The sequence below is a fragment of the Pristiophorus japonicus genome, chromosome 20 (genome assembly GCF_044704955.1).
Source record: "Pristiophorus japonicus isolate sPriJap1 chromosome 20, sPriJap1.hap1, whole genome shotgun sequence".
NCBI lineage: Eukaryota > Metazoa > Chordata > Chondrichthyes > Pristiophoridae > Pristiophorus > Pristiophorus japonicus.
The window spans coordinates 35,679,826-35,703,660 of NC_091996.1; the positions used below are offsets into that span (position 1 = coordinate 35,679,826).

General features: G+C 44.5%; 1 protein-coding gene across 6 annotated transcripts in view; it reads left to right on the plus strand.

Annotated features, from left to right (window-relative positions):
- LOC139232480 (zinc finger protein 436-like) overlaps window positions 1–23,835 on the plus strand; it is a 111,291-nt gene that overhangs the window by 69,199 nt on the left and 18,257 nt on the right. For all 6 annotated transcript variants that reach the window (XM_070862748.1, XM_070862742.1, XM_070862745.1 and 3 more), the window contains 7 exons: window positions 2,620–2,697; window positions 6,880–7,053; window positions 7,593–7,676; window positions 7,794–7,865; window positions 14,644–14,727; window positions 15,465–15,557; window positions 22,014–22,091. In XM_070862748.1, the coding sequence (XP_070718849.1) occupies window positions 2,620–2,697; window positions 6,880–7,053; window positions 7,593–7,676; window positions 7,794–7,865; window positions 14,644–14,727; window positions 15,465–15,557; window positions 22,014–22,091 (663 nt within the window). The remainder of the gene's footprint in view (window positions 1–2,619; window positions 2,698–6,879; window positions 7,054–7,592; window positions 7,677–7,793; window positions 7,866–14,643; window positions 14,728–15,464; window positions 15,558–22,013; window positions 22,092–23,835) is intronic.

Sequence of the window (23,835 nt, forward strand, 5' to 3'; positions counted from 1 at the left end):
GTTTTTTGCCCTTTGGTGTTCTGCAGCTCTACCCATATAGATTCCACATCATCCAAGCTAATGTCCTTTCTAACTATTGCATTAATCTCCTCTTTAACCAGCAATGCTACCCCACCTCCTTTTCCTTTTATTCGATCCTTCCTGAATGTTGAATACCCTTGGATGTTGAGTTCCCAGCCCTGATCATCCTGGAGCCACGTCTCTGTAATCCCAATCACATCATATCTGTTAACATCTATTTGCACAGTTAATTCATCCACCTTATTACGGATACGCCTGCATTCAGACACAAAGCCTTCAGGCTTGTTTTTTTAACACCCTTTGTCCTTTTAGAATTATGATGTAGTGTGGCCCTTTTTGTTTCTTGCCTTTGTTTACTCGGCTTTCCACTATTGCTTTTTACCTTTCTACCATCTGTTTCTGACTCCATATTACTTCGCCCTGTCTCGCTGCATAGGTTCCCATCCCCCTGCCATATTAGTTTAAACACTCCCGAACTGCATTAGCAAATGTTACCCCAGGACATCAGTTCCAGCCCTGCCCAAATGTAGACCGTCCCTTTTGTACAGGTCCCACTTCCCCCAGAACTGGTTCCAATGTCCCAGGAATTTGAATCCCTCCCTCTTGCACCACTGCTCAAGCCACGTATTTATTCTAACTATTCTGCTCCCTCTGCTCTGATTAGCACGTGGCACTGGTAGCAATCCAGAGATTACTACCTTTGAGGTCCTATTTTTTTAATTTAACTCCTAGCTCCCTAAATTCAGCTTGTCGGACCTCTTCCCGCTTCTTACCTATATCATTGGTACCTACATGTACCACGACAACTGGCTGTTCACCCTCCCTCTCCAGAATGCTCTGCAGCCGCTCCGAGACATCCTTGACCCTTGCACCAGGGAGGCAACATACCATCCTGGAGTCTCGCTTGCGGCCGCAAAAACTCCTATCTATTCCCCTTACAATAGAATCCCCTATCACTATAGCTCTCCCACTCTTTTTCCCACCCTTCTGTGCAGCAGAGCCACCCATGGTGCCATGAACCTGGCTGCTGGTGCCTTCCCCTGGTAAGTCATCTCCCCCAACAGTATTCAAAACGGTATATCTGTTTTGGAGGGAGATGACCGCAGGGGACTCCTGCACTACCTTCCTGCTCTTGCCTTGTCTCCTGGTCACCCATTCACTAACTCTCCTAACCCTTACCTGCGGTGTGACCAACTCACTAAATGTGCTATCCACAACATTCTCAGCATCGCGCATGCTCCAGCGTGAGTCCATCCGCAGCTCCAGTGCAGTCATGTGGTCTGTCAGGAGCTGCAGCTGGACACGCTTCCCGCACACATAATAGTCAGGGACACTCACATAGCACAGGAGGAGCATGACCCGGGTCCGAGTTTTTCATGACTTAATCCTTAAATTAATTTACTTACTAAAATTTACTTAGGCACCAAACAGCTACTTAGTAGTTCGCTGCCAATTAAACCAATCTAAAAGTCAGTATAAAAGAGAGTTATACTTACCAGTCGAACAGCCAACTACTTACCAGCTTGGCTGTGACGCCATCTCTCGATTTCGCACTCCTCTATCTTTGTCTGCAGCTGGTTGGGCTGGTCTCTGGGCCTCCGTCTCCTACTCTCACACTCCTTATTAGCTGCTCTAGTGTCAGCACTGGTAGGAAAAACAAGACAAAACAGCACCTGCCACCCCCACTTGCCCGAACTCACTCACTTACCAAACTCACAACAGAATTTTATATGTTTCTATGAGATCCCCTCTCATTCGTCTAAATTCCAGTGAATATAAGCCTAGTCGATCCAGTCTTTCTTCATATGTCAGTCCTGCCATCCCGGGAATCAGTCTGGTGAACCTTCGCTGCACTCCCTCAATAGCAAGAATGTCCTTCCTCAGATTAGGGGACCAAAACTGTACACAATATTCCAGGTGAGGCCTCACCAAGGCCCTGTACAACTGTAGTAAGACCTCCTGCTTCTATAATCAAATCCTTTCGCTATGAAGGCCAACATGCCATTTGCCACATGGAGTACCTCACACACATTTACCTGCCATTACTGTTTAAATTTGGCCAGCACCCAAGTTAATATTTTCACCAGTTGTTGGAGCAGCAGGGTTTGAAAATACCAGACCCTTGCAAATTGTTCTGACCAATGTGTAGCTCCTTTGAAGACTAATTACCATATCTGAGTTTGTGAATTCCAGCATTCTTCATACATCACTATCCCTCCTGACCGTCTCTTCAGGCCCCCCCTGGGCTTTCTTTTGAGAGTGGTGAGGAATTTTAAGGTCAGTAGAAATTAGCTTCAGGTCAAAAATTAAAGCGGTGTCTGACGGAAGCCCTGAGGCTTTGTATGTGGGAGGGGCAGGTCACGTGTTGCCACCCAGAATGTTAGCAAGCTGTAAATTTTCATGGACATACTTGCCGTGTGGTTTCCTCAGAACCAAAGTTCCTGCAGTTTGTCAAGAAACCTGCTCAATGATGTCATCCTATGAGGCCGATAATCTTACTACCTTGCACACAAATCAACAACGTAGGATTTATGAAATAATATTTGGAGCTCAGATATATGCAAGTTCTTTCTTTTCATTACTTTTTCTTCATTGCAGAAGGACAGCGGACTCTTGATTTTGATCAGAAGCACAGCCTTTACAATGATCCCATTCGTAACTCAGACTTTTCCATCGGTAAGGCTGAGTTTCTTCACTGCTTTTGAACATTTTCTTTACAGCATTTTAAGGATTTTTTATTGACTGATATTAATGTGTGATGATGACCATCGCTCACTGTTTTATTTAACTCATGCCAGGTAAAGGTGGTACCCACTGACTCTCTGCGTGTGTGCCATACATGTTTACACTCAGAAAAAGGAGCAAGGCATGATTGCAGTCCATGTCAAAAGCCAGCAAATCGCCATTTAGTGTAAACACACTGAAATGCAAGTGGGGGATTGGTTTGTAAAATTGCAAATTCGGGGACCCTGTAATTTGGGGCCCCGTCCTCATCTGATGATGCAATGTTAAGAGAATATAACTAAAGTAAGACTACAATTTTAGATACAGAAGATTAAAGTTAAAATTTTAATTATTTCCAGGACCAACTATTTTGGTCATTTGGCCTCAACTTTTGGAACCACTGTTGACAAATAAAATAACACTTTAGTTGTCTTTCAAATGCCAGACTATTGTTTCTGAACAATTTCTATGACCTTATAAAACTCTAGGGAGTGAAACAAGAATGCTGACATTTTGTCGAAACGTAAGTTTTGAAAAGATTCCTTAAAAGACTTAAAACAAAAATGAGAAAAAATTAATTTTCTGACAGAATTTATTTTTCAAGAACAACTACAATTTGACCAAAACTTTGCTAAACAAAACTAGACTAAAGTCAGAACGACATTTCTCCAAAGTTTCACATAAAATAAGGAATTCAAGCCAAGATTAAATGTAAATTATTTCTCGCATTAAAACAAAACTTGCAGCCCTCTTCCATAAGGAGCAGGGCTTCCGTTTGCCGCCTTCCCTCGAAATGGCAAATTGTTGCTGGGGTGTCGATCTTCAGGCAACCAGCAACTCTCTGCTATCCATGGTTGATGTACAAGCCCAGACAGTGAGTGTTATCAATTGCTGATTGGTGAAAGGTATAGTACAGCTCTTTCGCAGAGCAAACCAGCTGGTCCCACTCCCCCGCTCTGTCCTATATCACTGCTATTTGTTCTCCTTCAAGTATTTATTTAATTCCCTTTAGAAGGCTTCTATTGAATAAGTAACCACTACCCTACCAGACAGTGCATTCCAGATCCTAACCACTAAAAACGTTTTTCCTCATGTCGTCTTTGGTTCTTTTGCCAATCATCTTAAATCTGTGCCCTTTGGTTCTCGGCCCTTCCGCCGAGAAACAGTTTCTCGTTATTTACTTTATCTGAACCTTTCATCATTTTAAACACCTCTTTCAAATCTCCTCTTAACATTCTCTGCTCTAACAACCCCAGCTTCACCTAACTCTATTCCCTCATCCTATGTACCCGCTCCAAAGCCTTCACATCCTTCCATAAGAACATAAGAACAGAAGAATTAGGAGCAGGAGTAGGCCATCTAGCCCCTCGAGCCTGCGCCGCCATTCAAAAAGATCATGGCTGATCTGGCCGTGGACTCAGCTCCACTTACCCGCCCGCTCCCCGTAACCCTTAATTCCCTTATTGGTTAAAAATCTATCTATCTGTGATTTGAATACATTTAATGAGCTAGCCTCAACTGCTTCCTTGGGCAGAGAATTCCACAGATTCACAACCCTCTGGGAGAAGAAATTCCTTCTCAACTCGGTTTTAAATTGGCTCCCCCGTATTTTGAGGCTGTGCCCCCTAGTTCTAGTCTCCCCGACCAGTGGAAACAACCTCTCTGCCTCTATCTTGTCTACCCCTTTCATTATTTTAAATGTTTCTATAAGATCACCCCTCATCCTTCTGAACTTCAATGAGTAAAGACCCAGTCTACTCAATCTATCATCATAAGGTAACCCCCTCATCTCCGGAATCAGCCTAGTGAATCGTCTCTGTACCCCCTCCAAAGCTAGTATATCCTTCCTTAAGTAAGGCGACCAAAACTGCATGCAGTACTCCAGGTGCGGCCTCACCAATAACCTATACAGTTGCAGAAGGACCTCCCGGCTTTTGTACTCCATCCCTCTCGCAATGAAGCCAACATTCCATTCGCCTTCCTGATGACCTGCTGCACCTGCAAACTAACTTTTTGGGATTCATGCACAAGGACCCCCAGGTCTCTCTGCACCGCAGCATGTTGTAATTTCTCCCCATTCAAATAATATTCCCTTTTACTGTTTTTTTTTCCAAGGTGGATGACCTCACACTTTCTGACGTTGTATTCCATCTGCCAAACCTTAGCCCATTCGCTTAACCTATCCAAATCTCTTTGCAGCCTCTCTATACAATCCGCTTTCCCACTAATCTTTGTGTCATCTGCAAATTTTGTTACACTACACTCTGTCCCCTCTTCCAGGTCATCTATGTATATTGTAAACAATTGTGGTCCCAGCACCGATCCCTGTGGCACACTACTAACCACCCATTTCCAACCCGAAAAGGACCCATTTATCCCGACTCTCTGCTTTCTGTTAGCCAGCCAATTCTCTATCCATGCTAATACAGTTCCACTGACCCCGCGTACCTTTATCTTCTGCAGTAACCTTTTGTGTGGTACCTTATCGAATGCCTTTTGAAAATCTAAATACACCACATCCATCGGTACACCTCTAACCACCATGCTCGTTATTCCCTCAAAGATTGCAGTAAATTAGTTAAACATGATTTCCCCTTCATGAATCCATGCTACGTCTACTTGATTGCACTATTCCTATCGAGATGTCCCGCTATTTCTTCCTTAATGATAGTTTCAAGCATTTTCCCCACTACAGATGTTAAACTAACCGGCCTATAGTTACCTGCCTTTTGTCTGCCCCCCTTTTTAAACAGAGGTGTTACATTAGCTGCTTTCCAATCCGCTGGTACCTCCCCAGTCCAGAGAATTTTGGTAGATTATTAAGAATGCATCTGCTATAACTTCCGCCATCTCTTTTAATACCCTGGGATGCATTTCATCAGGACCAGGGGACTTGTCTACCTTGAGTCCCATTAGCCTGTCCAGCACTACCCCCCTAGTGATAGTGATTGTCTCCAGGTCCTCCCTTCCCACATTCCTGTGACCAGCAATTTCTGGCATGGTTTCTGTGTCTTCCACTGTGAAGACCGAAGCAAAATAATTGTTTAAGGTCTCAGCCATTTCCACATTTCCCATTATTAAATCCCCCTTCTCATCTTCTAAGGGACCAACATTTACTTTAGTCACTCTTTTACGTTTTATATATCTGTAAAAGCTTTTACTATCCGTTTTTATGTTTTGCGCAAGTTTACCTTCGTAATCTATCTTTCCTTTATTGCTTTCTTTGCTGTCGTTTAAAATTTTCCCAATCTTCTATTTTCCCACTAACCTTGGCCACCTTATACACATTCCCACAGTGTAGTGTTCATAATACTCCAGCTGCGACCGAACTAGTGTTCTATATATAGGTTTAGCACAACATCCTTGTTCTCTATGTATAAAGATCACGATCCCACACACTTTATTAACTGCTTTGTTAACCTGTTCTGCCACCTTCAAAGATTTGTGCACAAACACCCCCAGATGTCTCTCTCCTTGCACCCGCTTTTAAAATTGCACCATTTAGCGTGTAAGAGTTTCTTACTCGTGCTACCAAAATGTATCACTTCACACTTTTCTGCGTTGAATTCCATCTGTCATGTGTCTGCCCGTCCCACCAGCCTGTCTATGTCCTCTTGAAGTCTATCACTTCATAACTGAGCTGCCCCTGTCTTCATCCGCTGTGCTAAGGGAGAGAATAACCCCCTGCCATTTATTGAAGCCTCGGCATTTGGTGCCATTGTTCTGTTAAGAGAAGCAAGCAACACATATTAAATACTTTTCTGATGGGAATCGATTTTGTGAATCTGTTGCTAGTTAGAGTTTTATATCTAGTACACTTTCCTCTAATCTATTCGACGGACAATCTGTGTTCCAGCAATACTGCAATTGCTGGAAATTTGCTACAGAAAATGCAGGAAACATTCAGCAGATGGCTGATATAAATACAGGATTTTTGGGGAACAGGGAGAGGCCATGATACAGAACCAACCTATCCTGTCCTGATGAAAGGATATACCTGACATGCTAACCTATCATTTTCAGTCTGCAGTAATTTCTGTTTCTATTTCCCGTGCTGTTTTATTGTGTGAATTGTGTACCAGAGTGCATTCTATATTCTGAGCCCGCTGCACGTGTTATTTTCTTTCCTTACAGGACAGTTAAGTAACACCTGCCAGTTGTGTGGAGCAAGCTTCTCACGAAAGAGTGGCTTGGTGGACCACATTCAGTTTGTGCATCAGAGATACCGGCCCCATGTCTGCACGCTGTGCGATCAGAAGTTCCGTCGACCGTCAGAACTCAAGAGACACGTCCAGCGGTGTCATGACAGTGAGTGTCCTCGACAACACAGGGATTCAGCTGGAACCTTTCCTCCCAACTATTTGTGCTCTGTCTACACATAATGTGAACGCTTGGAAAGCTGCTGAACACCTCCAGCATTTCCTTCAGCAAAACACCCAGAGATAGTGTTGTTTATAAATTGATTAACTTTTGAACCAGTAATTTGCATAGCTTTCCTGAGCTAAAATAATCATCAAGTGCCTTTCTATTCAGAACCAATAATTTCATTCAAGTTTTATCGTTTGGAAATGAATTTGTTGATCAGAGCTGAAAAGCCCTTGCAGATCATATCACTGAATGTCTCAGATTTATGCCTTTAGATTTCAAAAATTACCATCTTTGTTGAAACGCCATCAAGTCAAATTTGGTTAGTTTTTAGATTCTTATTACAGTATGAGGTATTTAATATTCATTTGAAATTCAGTTAGGCCATTATTTTGAGACATTGTAAAGTTGTTGGTTTATATCTGTAGTGTGGTCAACTGTTCCTCCTCCGAGCATAACTGTGCATCGTTTCTGGTTTACAGATTGTGTGTCTGACATCCAGGTTCGCGATGTTACATCTCTGGAAAAAGCCCGCACTGTTGAAAATAGGCTGTTAAAATTGCCAGGTATGTTTACAAGCTGCCTTGTTTAAAAGGTACAAGCAGAATTACCCTGACGGAGTATTTTCTTCCGCACCTTGCTGGATGTTAACTTTTCCCTTTGTGGCTTTTCCTGTCCCACAGCAGCACCTCAGACAAGAGCAACCCACGTGAAAGAGACTGCCGGAGACACGCCTGTGAGAGTCTCGTCTCAAGGCCAGTTTGATTTTTTTGTTTTCTATCTTTAGACAATAATGTTAGCCATTAGGTGTCAGTCTCGGCTCACTGGGAGCACTCTTGTCACTGAGTCACAAGGTCGAGCGCTCCAGCCCCACTCCAGAGACTTCAGCACATAATCCAAGTGAGACTTCAGTGCCATACCGAGGGGGTGTTGCATCATCGTAAGGGCCGTCTTGTGGATGAGACATTAAACCGAGACCCCTACTGCTCAGTCAGCTGGATGTAAAAGATCCCATGGCACTATTCGAAATAGAGCAGGGTCGATCTCCCAGTATCCTGGGCAATATTTATCCCTCAATCAACATCACAAAAACAGATTATTTAGACAATTATCTCTCTGCTTTTTGTGGGACCTTGCTGTGCCAAAATGGCTGCCACATTTGCCACCATTGCAACAATGACTGCACTTCAAAAGTAACTCATGAACTGTGGTGCATAGCGATGTCCGAAGGCCATGAGAGGTGCGATGTATTTGTAATCACATCACTAGGCGTCTTGCCACCTTGTCACGTGTCACTAGCCCCTCATTCTATAGTCATGTGGGATGTCATTTTTTTTTACTTAATGCTGATCTCCACCAAGAAACAAGTTAATAATGGGGAGGGATTGTGTGTCTTCTGCGTATGGGGGCTGTGGCCTCTGCCTGGTGCGGTCGCGCCAGTGCAGTGCGATGTTCAGGGGAGCCAGAAGTGGTTTTGAACCATGTTGCTGAGCCTGGATCTGCCGCCTGAGCACACTCCTTGGGCTTTTTATCTTTCGCAAATCAAAGACTGTACTAAAGGAGCCCCCAGCACATTTGCCAAAGATAGTGCTGTAATTATCTACACAAACATTTTCGCAGCCTTCTGAGAGAGAGAAGAAGTTGGAGGTGAAAGAGAGAGTGGGGAGGGAGAAAGAGAGAGGCTGGGGGGCGGTGGAGAGAGACTGGGGGGGGGTGGAGAGAGAGACTGGGGGGTGGAGAGAGAGACTGGGGGGGGGGTGGAGAGAGAGACTGGGGGGGGGGGTGGAGAGAGAGACTGGGGGGGGGTGGAGAGAGAGACTGGGGGGTGGGGTGGAGAGAGAGACTGGGGGGTGGGGTGGAGAGAGAGACTGGGGGGCGGTGGAGAGAGACTGGGGGGGGTGGAGAGAGAGACTGGGGGGTGGAGAGAGAGACTGGGGGGGGGTGGAGAGAGAGACTGGGGGGTGGGGTGGAGAGAGAGACTGGGGGGCGGTGGAGAGAGAGACTGGGGGGGGGGGCGGTGGAGAGAGAGACGGGGGGGAAGAGAGAGACTGGGTCGGTGGAGAGAGAGAGAGAGAGAGAGAGAGAGAGAGAGACTTGGGGTGGTGGGTGGTGGGAGGAAGGGAGTGGGGACAGAGAGAGGAAAATAAAAGACTTGCATTTATATAGCGCTTTTCACAACCATCGGACGTCTCAAAGCTCTTTACAGCCAATGAAGTACTTTTGGAGTCACTGTTGTAATGTAGGAAATGCAGCAGCCAATTTGTGCACAGCAAGCTCCCACACACAGCAATGTGATAACGACCAGATAATCTGCTTTTGTTTTGTTGATTGAGGGATAAATATTGGCTAGAACACCGGGGATAACTCCCCTGCTCTTCTTCAAAATAGTGCCTTGAGATCTTTTACGTCCACTTGAGAGAGCAAACGGGGCCTCAGTTTAATGTCTGATCTGAAAGAGAGAGTGGCGCAGAGAGAGAGAGAGAGAGAGAGAGAGAGAGAGTGGCAGAGAGAGACTTCGAGGAGGAAGAGAGAGAGGGAAGGCAGAGAGAGAGAGGGAACTCGGGGAGAGGAGGTGAGGAAATCGATGGGGGGCGGTAATGAGCACGGAGAGCACAGTGGAGATAGGGTAGAACGTGATCCAGGTCTAACTGGGGGACTTTAGTGAAAATGTGATCCGGGGGGGTAAGACAGATCACGTTCTTCCAACCCCACCCCCTTTACACCCGCTCCACGCGCTCCCTCTCCTCCCCCTACACTTGCTTGATTTCATTTCCTGAACCCAGTAAACCTCTGACTTCTCTCTCTGTTAACCACACACAATGCCCCATCTATGGTGGGGATGGTGGGGTAATGTCAGGAACTTGGGCTGAGGAGGGTAGGGATAGGTGTCAGGCACTTGGGCGGTGGGGGTGGGGCAGTAACTTGTTTTGGGGGGGGGAAGAGTGTCTTAACCCGTGAGAGTGAACCCGGTCTGTTCCAAGTGAGCTCCATTCTGTCTGGAGTCGGCAGTCAGAATGGCTCGAATTACACTTTGCAATGTCACTGATTACGTAGGCTGGACTGTTGTAATTACACATTCCAGAGAAACTGGGCATGTCTTATCCTCCAAAGGGACCAATCATCATGTGATCAAGCGGACCCAATCAGAGCTTTAGGTGTTACATAGAAAATAGGAGCATGAGTCGGCCATTCGGCCCATCGAGCTTGCACCGTCATTCAATATGACCATGGCTGATCCTCTATCTCAACACCATGGGCCCAAGTTTCCACACGATAAAAAACGGGCGCTCCTCCGAGCTGGGCGCCCGTTTTTCGCGCCTAAAAAAAAACGTGCTATTCTCAAGCGCCTTGCAGCTCCATGTCTGCCTGGCGCGGCATACAGGGGGCGGAGCCTACCACTCGCGCCGATTTTGTAAGTGGGAGGGGGCGGGTACCATTTAAATTAGTTTTTTTCCTGCCGGCAACCCTGCGCGTGCGCGTTGGAGCGTTCGCGCACGCGCAGTGTGAAGGAAACATTGGCACGCGGCCATTTTTGTAGTTCTTTGTAGCTGTTTAATTTTTGAACATTTTTTAATAAAAGCACATTGCCATCAGCACATCAGCACTGAGGCTTCTTGCAGCAGTGAGAAGGCTGCAGGAAGCCTCAGAAGTTGAGGCAGCCGTTTCCCGACGGCCCCATGCCGTCAGGCATGACTGCTCAACTTCTGAGGCTTCCTGCAGCCTTCTGACTGTCTCCTTCCCGCCCGCCGTCTGGAACGGCTTCCTCCCCCCCCCCCCCGCTGCGGTCGGGCGGGCCCGCACTCCCTCCCTCCCGCCGTCGGGAACGGCTTCCTCCCCTCCCCCCCCCTGCCGTCGGGAATGAACGAACTTGTGAGGCTGGCTGAAGCACTTTCACACAGGTAGGAAGATGGTTTATTTAATCTTTTCTTTGCTTATAAATTTTTATTCAGGTTGGATTTATTTGTATAATATTTGTAGAAGTATAAATAAGGATTGATTGTAGAATTTAATGACTTCCCTTCCCCCTCCCCCACCTCGTTCTGGACGCCTAATTTGCAACCTGCGCCTGATTTTTTAATGTGTAGAGCAGGTTTTTTCAGTTCTACAAAAATCTTCACTTGCTCCATTCTAAGTTAGTTTGGATACGTTTTCACTGTGGAAACTTTGAAACCAGGCGTCAGTGGCCGGACACGCCCCCTTTTGAAGAAAACATTCTGTTCCAAAGTGAAACTGTTCTACCTGACTAGAACTGCAGAAAAAAAAATGTGGAGAATTGCGATTTCTAAGATAGTCCGTTCTCCACCAGTTGCTCCTAAAAATCAGGCGCAAATCATGTGGAAACTTGGGCCCCATATTCCTGCTTTCTCCCCATACCCCTTGATGCCTTTTGTTTCTAGAAATCTATCTATCTCCCTCTTAAATATATTCAGTGACTTGGCCTCCACAGCCTTCTGTGGTAGAGAATTCCGCAGGTTCATCACCCTCTGAGTGAAAACATTTCTCCTCATCTCGGTCCTAGTTTACTGTAACTTTGGCAAACGCCCGTTTCCTTGGTAAACACCGCTGCAAAGTGTTCATTTAGTATTTCTGTCATTCCTTCTGCCTCCGTCAATACATCTCCACATTGGTCCCTAATCAGACGCACTTACAACTCCTTCACTGTGAATATACCAGGCGAAGGCCTTTGGATTCCCTTTTATGTGAGCTGTCAATCTATTCTCAGACTTTGCCTCTTATTTTCACCAGCAAACCTGAGGACTGGGAGAAATTTAGAATTCAGCAGAGGAGGACAAAAGGTTTAATTAGGAGGGGGATAATAGAGTATGAGAGTAAGCTTACAGGGAACATAAAAACTGACTGCAAAAGCTTCTATAGCTATGTGAAGAGAAAAAGATTAGTGAAGACAAATGTAGGTCTCTTGCAGTCAGAATCAGGTGAATTTATAATGGGGAACAAAGAAATGGCAGACCAATTGAACAAATTGGTCTTCACGAAGGAAGACACAAATAATTTTCTGGAAATACTAGGGGACTGAGAGTCTAGCGAGAAGGAGGAACTGAAGGAAATCCTTATTAGTCATGAAATTGTGTTAGGGAAATTGATGGGATTGAAGGCCGATAAATCCCCGGGGCCTGTTAGTCTGCATCCCAGAATACTTAAGGAAGTGGCCCTAGAAATAGTGGATGCATTGGTGGTCATTTTCCAACAGTCTATCGACTCTGGATTAGTTCCTATGGATTGGAGGGTAGCTAATGTAACCCCACTTTTTTAAAAAAGGAGGGAGAGAGAAAACGGGTAATTATAGACTGGTTAGCCTGACATCGGTAGTGGGGAAAATCTTGGAATCAATTATTAAAGATGTAATAGCAGTGCATTTGGAAAGCAGTGACAGAATCAGTCCAAGTCAGCATGGATTTATGACAGAGAAATCATGCTTGACAAATCTTCTAGAATTTTTTAAGGATGTAACTAGTAGCGTGGACAAGGGAGAACCAGTGCATGTGGTGTATTTGGACTTTCAAAAGGCTTTTGACAAGGTTCCACACAAGAGATTAGTGTGCAAAATTAAAGCACATGGTATTGGGGGTAATGTATCGACGTGGATAGAGAACTGGTTGGCAGACAGGAAGCAAAGAGTAGGAATAAACGGGTCCTTTTCAGAATGGCAGGCAGTGACTAGTGCAGTACCGCAAGGTTCAGTGCTGGAACCCCAGCTATTTACAATATACATTAATGATTTAGACAAAGGAATTGAATGTAATATCTCCAAGTTTGCAGATGACTCTAAACTGGGTGGCAATGTGAGCTGTGAGTGGGGTGCTAAGAGGCTGCAGGGTGACTTGGACAGGTTAGGTGAGTGGGCAAATGTATGGCAGATGCAGTATAATGTAGATACAATGTGAGGTTATTCACTTTGGTGGCAACAACATGAAGGCAGAATATTATCTGAATGGTGACAGATTAGGAAAAGGGGAGGTGCAACGAGACCTGGGTGTCATGGTACATCAGTCATTGAAAGTGGGCATGCAGGTACAGCAGGCGGTGAAGGCGGCAAATGGCATGTTGGTCTTCATAGCGAGACGATTTGAGTATAGGAGCAAGGGTGGTCTTACTGTAGTTGTACAGGGCCTTGGTGTATATTGTGTACAGTTTTGGTCTCCTAATCTGAGGAAAGTCATTCTTGCTATTGAGGGAGTGCAGCGAAGGTTCACCAGATTGATTCCCAGGATGGCAGGACTGACATATGAAGAAAGATTGGATCGACTAGGCTTATATTCACTGGAATTTAGAAGAATGAGAGGAGATCTCATAGAAACATATAAAATTCTGACGGGATTAGACAGATTAGATGGAGGAAGAATGTTCCCGATGTTGGGGAAGTCCAGAACCAGGGGTCACAGTCTAAGGATAAAGGGTAAGCCATTGAGGACCGAGATGAGGAGAAACTTCTTCACTCAGTGAATTGTGAACCTGTGGAATTCTCTACCACAGAAAGTTGTTGAGGCCAATTCGTTAGATATATTCAAAAGGGAGTTAGATGTGGCCCTTACGGCTAAAGGGATCAAGGGGTATGGAGAGAAAGCAGGAAAGGGGTACTGAAGTTGCATGATCAGCCATGATCATATTGAATGGTGTTGCAGGCTCGAAGGGCCGAATGGCCTGTTCCTGCACCTATTTTCTATGTTTCACACAGTCAGTTTGTGCCCATTTAAAAATACAAATTACTTACCTGTAGTGTTTGCCCTTCAGGGGAAAAATAAAGTTTAACCATCTAATAATATATTTCATTGCCTGCCAACATCGGTCAATACTCCTGAACCTTCACAGATTGAATGTGTTTGCAATTTTATTCACTAAACACAACTAGAAACATTTGTCAACCAGCAGGCCAACGTTCCAGCTTGGTTTCCTTTGACTTTGGCTATTTCCACCTCCTTTCACCCACCATTGGTGGCCGGGCTTCACTGATCCTGAGCTGTCTAAAACCCACCACTTTGACCAAGCCCCTCCTAATATCTCCTTTATCTCGGTGTCTATTTTTGTCTGTTTATGATTGTGTGAAACGTCTTGTGATGTTTTTCTACATTAAAGACATTATCTAAATGCAAGTTGCTAGCATAGAATCATGAGCGATAAGGGGTTATGGGGAGGGGGCGGGGAAGTGGAGCTGAGTCCATGATCAGTTGGCCAAGATCTTATTGAATGGCGGAGCAGGCTCGAGGGGCCAAATAGCCGACTCCTGCACCTATTTCTTATACAGCACAGACGGAGGCCTTTCTACCCATCGTGCCTGTCCCAGTTCTTTGAAAGAACGATCCAATTAATCCCACTCCCCCGCTCTTTCTCCATAGCTCTGTCAATTTTTGTTGTATCTATACAAAATTACTCTTTTGTATATCGTTTTATATTATTTCTAATAAAATACTTGCATTACATTCGGTTATCTTAACACATTCAAGTATTGTTGGTATTATTTTAGTGTGTTTAAACTTCAGATCGGGCAATAATAGTGTGTGGCTTTCTGTCTTACAGATCACTTACCCAAGATTCAGATCAGTAACGTTACATCTTTAATCAAATATTACATTGTTGAAAATGATGACAAGAAGTCATCAGGTGCGTTTTTAGTCGGCTTTGTTTAAAGGCCCAGGGTACTTTGCAAGAACGGGGGAAACAGTGAAAGGCTTTCCCTTCAGCTTTTTAAAGGATTGTGGCCCTGAACTCGGTGCACTCACTGCCGGCTACCGGCGAGTTTTTTTGGGCGGTCTCCCCTCGGTGCCAGTTTCCTCTCAGCCTCCCGCCGGCGAGGAAGGAAGACCGCTGGGAACCGCCCGCTGACGGCTGCTAGCACGCGAGTGTCCTCCCGCCCACCGAGTTGCCAGATTGCTCCGGGCGGGAGTCGGCGGCAGCAGGGGGAAGGGCCGCTGCGTGGAGGCAGGTCTAACCCCAGTGGTAAGTAAGAAACCTGCAAAAAAAAGGTTAGTAAACTTCTTTTATTTATTTATTTATTTATTTTTAACAGCGATTCAGGTGAATGGGGTCCCCTGAAGGTTTTCCAGTGGTCTTTCTTTTTGTGTAAATTTTTATTTTTAGGTGTTTCCCCACCCCCCCCCCGTCCTGACTCACTCCTTGGTGGCACTTTGGCGAGGATTGCATTTGCCGCCGAGATTGGGAACTCCCGCCCGCTGCCGCCCACATTTGTCTTTTTGCTGCCGGGCAGTCTTTGCCGATCTTTTTGAGGAACCTCCCGGCTAAAGTACTGCCAGGTCCCTCGCCGGTCCTTTGGGCGGGCCTTAGCTTTGACCAAGTTTGGGCCTGTGTGTTTTTACTTTGTATATTTTCCTGTCCTGCAGGTGAAGTGAAACTTGTCCAAGGCTCTGCCAATCAGACTGAAACTGGGAGAATAACATCTGCGAAAAACAAAAAGACACTCAAAAAGCCCTCGAGTAAGTTCATTTTACACAACTTTTTTTTTCCATTCCTACTCTCTCTTGCAAGTTTTGACTCCTGCCCGGGCAAGATTCGAAAGGCTCTGGCAGCACTTTACTGAAGTGGCAATTCTTTGTGCAAGAACCCAATGAATGTCAGCAGACTATTCAATTATTGAGGGAATCACAGAAAGGCAATCAATATCCTTATCAATGTCTACAGTGGCACACTTCCCAGTAAGAGTCATTGGATTGTGAGGAGGAACAGAGACTATAACTCATTTTGCCCTTTGTTGTATCAGGGCCCAGGGGCCAATGCTAATTAGCCCACTAATGTTTAACGTTGTCTTTCCAAAGAGGCAAAATATCTGAAAAATGTTAACCCACTAATAAATGGTTACTGAAGTCAGCTACAAGCAAGATAGCACACTGGTAGTCACTTCTATACATTTACATTATACCCTTCAATTATAGCTACTGGCTTTATAAATTATTAGGATGAAATTGCACAATGCAATATTAGCACATAATGCAATTTTGTACACACAAGCATTCAGATAATATTCCTTTGCCTGCTACTTAAACAGGGCACTAAATAGTTCACTTTAAATGGGCAGATGCCTTCTTTAATATAGTGGACAAAGGAATTTCACACAGACACTGATAAACGTATTTTTTAATATCCCACAGTACAGTTTCATCCAATACATTTTGTATAGGTAGTGGTTTCATGGGTGGGAATGATGAGAAACATTTGAATCTCCAGCAATTTCTAACTAGATTTCCAGTTCAATTTACCTAGAATTTCAGTATCTATGGAATGCAGGGGCAAATGTTATGATTAGTTACCCCTAGCACAGAGCTTCGCAAGACGAGAACGCGTAACGGGAGTTCGGACATTGAGATTAGTACGTCTGACTTTTGGCCATTATAATTAGGCTTGGCACCAGCCATACAATCGCAGAATGTAGTCCTTCATGATCTTGCCATGAAGGTCTGTGGAACCAGTTGATGTAGATTAGATATCGCTGAGAACGGCTGAGGACAGAGATTACGATGCTGCGCTGTGGGGCAGGAAACCTGATTGTGGGCAGGAAACGTTGTTTGATGGAAGCAGTATGCATAATCATCACTACAATGTTTTATGGCCAATTTCTGAGCCACACTCGTGTCTAGCAAGGCTCCAGGATGATAGAAGCACTTTGCAATTTCTGCTTTTTAGATGCATGTTCGGTTATATAGGTTGTAAAGAACACAGAATTGTATTTCCATTAAACCCAGATTTTTATTTGGGTGTTTTTTTTTTAAATACTACATGCACTTGTTAAAAATATTTGTATCAGTGGTCCTTATCATTACAGGAAAAGCTTGTTCTGTTAATAATCAATCATGTAGCTATTTTCCCCTGTGAAAACATTAGAATTTCCTAGTTTACCAATTCACAAGTTTAACTTGTAGAGTAAAAGCTTATTTTAAATTGTACTGTTCTTCTTTATTTTTGGAAGATAACCTTTAAGCCCATTATGCTGCTACAATCTATTCCTGACAACCAGATTTAATTGATCATCGAGGGTTGCACTTACTCCGGACACGGATATCCTGGCAGTTGGGTAAATTCATGTCTGACTGACCTAACATGGGCTTCGTCAGCTTCTGCAGAGAAGATTATCGATTTTTTTCTCTCCCCCAAATTTTCGAGAACACGTGTATTATTTTTCTCTGCTGACAGGAACAACTGGTCCTGATTCTTGGCCCCACAGCTGCTCCTCCCAACTGAGAGCTCCTATTCCTCCCCAATTCTACATTTGTTGATTAGCAACATTTTTTCAGATGCAACAGATGTGCGTTTATAACAGGACAGAAGAGTGCTGCACGGATCAGTTAATACTCTCTTCATTTTGCGTTAATCATGATGAAGCAGTTGGTGTTAGTATCAAGCATTTTGAAGTAATCCATAACACAGTTAGATGCAGATTAAAGTCTCCCCCCCCGCTCCCCCATACTCTGTCTAGGCACTATCCCAGAAAGCATTCCCAATGCGCCAATGTGATATTGTTCCATTTCCCACACTAGCTATCCTGTGGCCTGTCTGACTAAGATTTCTAGTTTAGTGCTAAATTAAGGGCAATTTTGCAAATTGGGCTGAAACCCGTTGATGACTAGACCGAGGCGACCCAAACCCGTTTCATGCACGTCGCTCGAGGCCAGCAGATAAAGGACTGGATTTAACTCGAGGTTTCAAAGGTGAAATGCCAGTGTCTATCCCACTGCATCACCCAAATGTACTTTGTGAGTTTCACAAAATATGCAGTGCTTACATTATTTAAGCAGCAGCGACAACTTGCATTTAGATGGCGCCTTTAACATAGAAAAGCATTCCAAGGCACTTCACAGAAATATAATCAGTTAAAAATGGACGCTGGCCCATGTCTTTCGATTTTTCTGCTCAAAGTTTTTATTCCTAATTAAGAGACATTTCTAATTTTAAACGGATAATTTCTGTTGTTAAGGGAATGGTTCCTGCCTTCTGTTGTGATAAAGTACTGACCACACAAAAATATTCTTCACGTGTGTCTGTCCTTTCACCATAGTAGATAAAATTCAGCCTCCTAGACGCCTGGAGTCATGATTTACATCGCTGCGACCTGCCTTTAGCCCGTTGCCATCAGCTCAAACATTAATCTGCAAAATGAGCCATCTGACTGATTAGTAAAAGCATTTACAGATATATAAAACGGAGAAGACTGACTAAAGTAAATGTTGGTCCCTTAGAAGATGAGAAGGGGGATTTAATAATGGGAAATGTGGAAATGGCTGAGACCTTAAACAATTATTTTGCTTTGGTCTTCACAGTGGAAGACACAAAAACCATGCCAAAAATTGCTGGTCACGGGAATGTGGGAAGGGAGGACCTTGAAACAATCATTATCACTAGGGCGTTAGTGCTGGACAGGCTAATGGGACTCAAGGTAGACAAGTCCCCTGGTCTTGATGAAATGCATCCCAGGGTATTAAAAGAGATGGCGGAAGTTATAGCAGATGCATTCGTTATAATCTACCAAAATTCTCTGGACTCTGGGGAGGTACCAGCGGATTGGAAAGCAGCTAATGTAACGCCTCTGTTTAAAAAAGGGGGCAGACAAAAGGCAGGTAACTATAGGCCGGTTAATTTAACATCTGTAGTGGGGAAAATGCTTGAAACTATCATTAAGGAAGAAATAGCGGGACATCTAGATAGGAATAGTGCAATCAAGCAGACGCAGCATAGATTCATGAAGGGAAAATCATGTTTAACTAATTTACTGGAATTCTTTGGGGATATAACGAGCATGGTGGATAGAGGTGTACCGATGGATGTGGTGTATTTAGATTTCCAAAAGGCATTCGATAAGGTGCCACACAAAAGGTTACTGCAGAAGATAGAGGTACGCGGAATCAGAGGAAATGTATTAGCATGGATAGAGAATTGGCTGGCGAACAGAAAGCAATGAGTCGGGATAAATGGGTTGTTTTCGGGCTGGAAATCGGTGGTTAGTGGTGTGCCACAGGGATCGGTGCTGGGACCACAACTGTTTACAATATACATAGATGACCTGGAAGAGGGGACAGAGTGTAGTGTAACAAAATTTGCAGATGACACTAAGGTTAGTGGGAAAGCGGGTTGTGTAGAGGACACAGAGAGACTTCAAAGAGATTTGGATAGGTTAAGCGAATGGGCTAAGGTTGGGCAGATGGAATACAATATCGGAAAGTGTGAGGTCATCCACCTTGGGAAAAAAAAACAGTCAAAGGGAATATTATTTGAATGGGGAGAAATTACAACATGTTGAGGTGCAGAGGGACCTGGGGGCCCTTGTGCATGAATCCCAAAAAGTTAGTTTGCAGGTGCAGCAGGTAATCAGGAAGGCGAATGGAATGTTGGCCTTCATTGCGAGAGGGATGGAGTACAAAAGCAGGGAGGTCCTGCTGCAACTGTATAGGGTATTGGTAAGGCCGCACCTGGAGTACTGCGTGCAGATTTGGTCACCTTACTTAGGGAAGGATAAACTGGCTTTGGAGGGGTACAGAGACGATTGACCAGGCTGATTCCGGAGATGAGGGGGTTACCTTATGATGATAGATTGAGTAGACTGGGTCTTTACTCGTTGGAGTTCAGAAGGATGAGGGGTGATCTTATAGAAACATTTAAAATCATGAAAGGGATAGACAAGATAGAGGCAGAGAGGTTGTTTCCACTGGTAGGGGAGACTAGAACTAGGGGGCACAGCCTCAAAATGGGGGGGAGCCAATTTAAAACCGAGTTGAAAAGGAATTTCTTCTCCCAGAGGGTTGTGAACCTGTGGAATTCTCTGCCCAAGGAAGCAGTTGAGGCTAGCTCATTGAATGTATTCAAATCACAGATAGATAGATTTTTAACCAATAAGGGAATTAAGGGTTACGGGGAGCGGGCGGGTAAGTGGAGCTGAGTCCACGGCCAGATCAGCCATGATCTTGTTGAATGGCGGAGCAGGCTCGAGGGGCTAGATGGCCTACTCCTGTTCCTAATTCTATGTTCTTATGTTCTTTTATTTCAGCACTTTATTTCAGTACTGCGCTAAACCAGTTTCAGACACGATGGTGAATTTTACTGCTTTGGACACTGCTCGTTTGTTATTTCACTGTATACACCATTTATTTTCCCTTTTGAGTCAGAACATTAAAAATTGTATTTAGAAAGAAACAAGCCACATTTGCTCGAAGTTCAGCAACACAGCTTGCTCCTCTACTGTTTGATCCTCAAAGCACGGGAGAGGTACCACCAACGCTGCCTCCACAAGATCCTGCAAATTCATTGGCAGGACAGGCACACCAACGTCAGCGTTCTCTCTCAGGCCAACATCCCCAGCATCGAGGCATTGACCACGCTCGATCAGCTCCGGTGGACGGGCCACAGTGTCTACATGCCCGATACTAGACTCCCAAAACAAGCGCTCTACTCAGAGCTACGTCGCGGCAGGCGAGCCCCCGGAGGGCTCAGAATGAATATAACAAACCAGGGGCAGTAGTTGGTGCACTGCTCAGTCTCTTCACCTATTTTTGGATTATGGATATTAGAAATGACTTTGGGGAGTAAGTGACCCAGTTAAGGGAAGAATTTTCTCTCTTAAAAACAGAATCGCATCGAGCAATTTTTCAATCTTTGGATTTTCCTTTCTCCATCTTTCCTTTTAATATTTCCATTGGTGTTATTTTCTCTTCCTCTTCAGATACACTGTGCAGTGGGCCATTTCCCAATACTGTCCCAGGCCTCTGCCACTACTGCTCTTGTGCTTGCTGGAAGGTGCAAAGGAATAGCGCAGTTCAAGTCACTGCCTTGTTTCTCTCCCTCTGTGGAAGCTTCACCTAAATGCCACCTCCACAGTTGAGGCTGGAAACGAGATGTGAAGGAGACGCTGTGTCCTGCTATGATGCAATGTGTTAATATACCAATGGGACAATTGAATATCCCTCTGAACTATAAATGCTCAATCTCTGATGGAAGGTGTTATGTATGTAACTATGTAATACTTGCCACCAGAGAGCGCAACTGTTGGAGTCCTAATGGTCACCTGCACACACGTGCAGGGCCAGTATAAAAGGTTGGCTGCCATGTTGTTTAGGCACTCTGGAGTTGTAATAAAGACTAAGGTCACACTAAGTTTAGCTCACAGTACTCAGCCTCGTGGAGTTCTTGTACACATAATAGAAGGGGTAGCTGATATGCGAACATTGTTCTGTATCGATTGCAAGGCCAATGTGATTTTGCTCCGACTGGGCCATTAAAGAGGTGTGCAGCAGCGAGACTCTGCCAAACTTCTTCCTCCCAGGAGACCCACCCGACCTCTACCTGCAATACCTCTGCACAGTGTGGCTGTGATTGGGAACTCACAGGAGCAAGGAGCTTGGGCCTGCGTCCCTTCATTCTAAGGCACTGTGTGTTCGTATTCTGGTGTCCAGCTACAGTGCATTGCTTCAAGCTTCTCTTGTCTCAAGACAGGACCCAAAGCCTCACTTACAAGGATTCTACTGAACATTCTTCCTTGTATTTAGAATTTCTGAAATGCTGTGATAAACGTCATTGCACAAGTAGTTTTCCACTTCAGTTTTTCTACCCAAAACAGGCTCTAGGACCCACACAGTCTGTTCAGCTAGGCACCTCCAATAGACACCCTCAAATACCTTCATGTTGGCACATTTCACGGCAGCAAGGAACCCTCTCCAAACACTTATTCCTCCCCTCCCTGGACAAGACTACTTAAGAGTGGCAAACCTTTCTCTATGGGATTCCCCATATCAATCAAAACTGTGATTTTAAAATCTGTATTTCCTGACAAGGCATTGTTTTAGTATTATTACAACATCCTAAGTATACAGTGATGCAATGAGAATGTGTTTTAAGTGTCAATTTTGGAATCTATAACCTAATGGTCTCATGCTAACATTTTATATTTTCAGGAGTGCGCAGTTGCAGTCTTTGTGGAAAGAAGTACTTGCATTATTCCATTCTCTGGAAACACAAACGTATGCATGGAGGTACACTTTCCTTGCAATCGGAATTCGAATTTCAAATCTTTCTACTCTTGAGATAACTTAGGAGATTTAATTTTGGCGAATATGAATTGCAAATTTGTACAAATGCTGTTAATTGCATTTAGTTTCTTTACCTGGTTCATTAGAATAAAAAAAAATTAGCAAGTACTAATTTTTCTCAGTTATTTTCCAAAATATATATCTTCACATTTTCCCAATTCTGTTGTACTATTTAAAGAAAGACTTGCATTTATATAGCGCCTTTCACGATCACTGGACATCTCAAAGTGCTTTACAGCCAATGAAGCATTTTTGTGGTGTAGTCACTGTTGTAATGTAGAAAACGTGGCAGCCAATTTGCGCACAGCAATGTGATAATGACCAAATAATCTGTTTTTTGTTATGTTGATTGAGGGATAAATATTGGCCAGGACACCGGGAATAACTCCCCTGCTCTTCTTCAAAATAGTGCCATGGGATCTTTTACCGAGAGCAGACAGGGCCTCGGTTTAATGTCTCATCTGAAAGACAGCACCTCCGACAGTGCAGCGCCCCCTCAGCATTGCACTGGGAGTGTCAGCCTAGAAATTTTTTGTGCTCAGGTCCCTGGAATGGGACTTGAACCCACAACCTTCTGACTCTGAGGCGAGAGTGCTGCCCATTGAGCTACAGCTGACACTCTGAAGGGCAGGGGACCAGCAAAGGGACCAGGTCAGTTCACGTCAGTTCACGAATATGGTGCCACCCAAACTGATGGGTTGAAAGTTGTCTCCTATGATTTGCCATTGCCAATCCCCAAATGTGGACTGAGTTTCTGCACGAGGCCTTTCTTGGCTCAATTACATTTTCTTAGAAGGGGGCAGGAAAATTAGTGAGAGGAGGACACAAAGTGCCTGCAAAGGGCTATAGACAGGTTAAGTGAGTGGGCAGTGAGGTGGCAGATAGAGTATAATGTGGGGAAATGTGAAGTTATTCACTTTGGTAGCAAGAATAGAAAAACAGAATATTCTTTAAATGGTGAGAAACTATTAAATGTTGGTGTTCAGAGAGATTTGGGTGTCCTTGTGCAAGAAACACAAAAAGCGAGCATGCAGGTACAGCGAGCAATAAGGAAGGCAAATGGCATGTTGTCCTTTATTGTAAGGGAGTTGGAGTATAAGAGTAAGGAAGTCTTGCTACAGTTGTACCGGGCCCTGGTGAGACCACACCTGGAGTACTGTGCACAGTTTGGGTCTCCTTATCTAAGGAAGGATATACTTGCCTTGGAGGCGGTGCAACGAAGGTTCACTAGATTGATTCCTGGGATGAGAGGGTTGTCCAATGAGCTGAGATTGAGTAGATTGGGTCTATACTCTCTGGAGTTTAGAAGAATGAGCGGTGATCTCATTGAAACATACAGGATTCCGAGGGGCTGTTTCCCCTGGCTGGAGAGTCTAGAACTAGGGGCATAGTCTCAAGATAAAGCGTCGGCCATTTAAGACTGAGATGAGGAGGAATTTCATCACTCAGATCATTGTGAATCTTTGGAATTCTCCACTCAAAAAGACTCCATGTTGAATCATTGAGTATATTCAAGGCCGAGATAAATTGATTTTTGGGCTCTAGGAGAAATCAAGAGATACGGGGATTGGGCGGGAAAGTGGAGTTGAGGTGGAAAATCAGCCATGATCTTGCTGAATGGCAGAGCAGGCACAAAGAGCCCTATGGCCTACACCTGCTCCTATTTCTTGTGCTCTTATAAGAAATC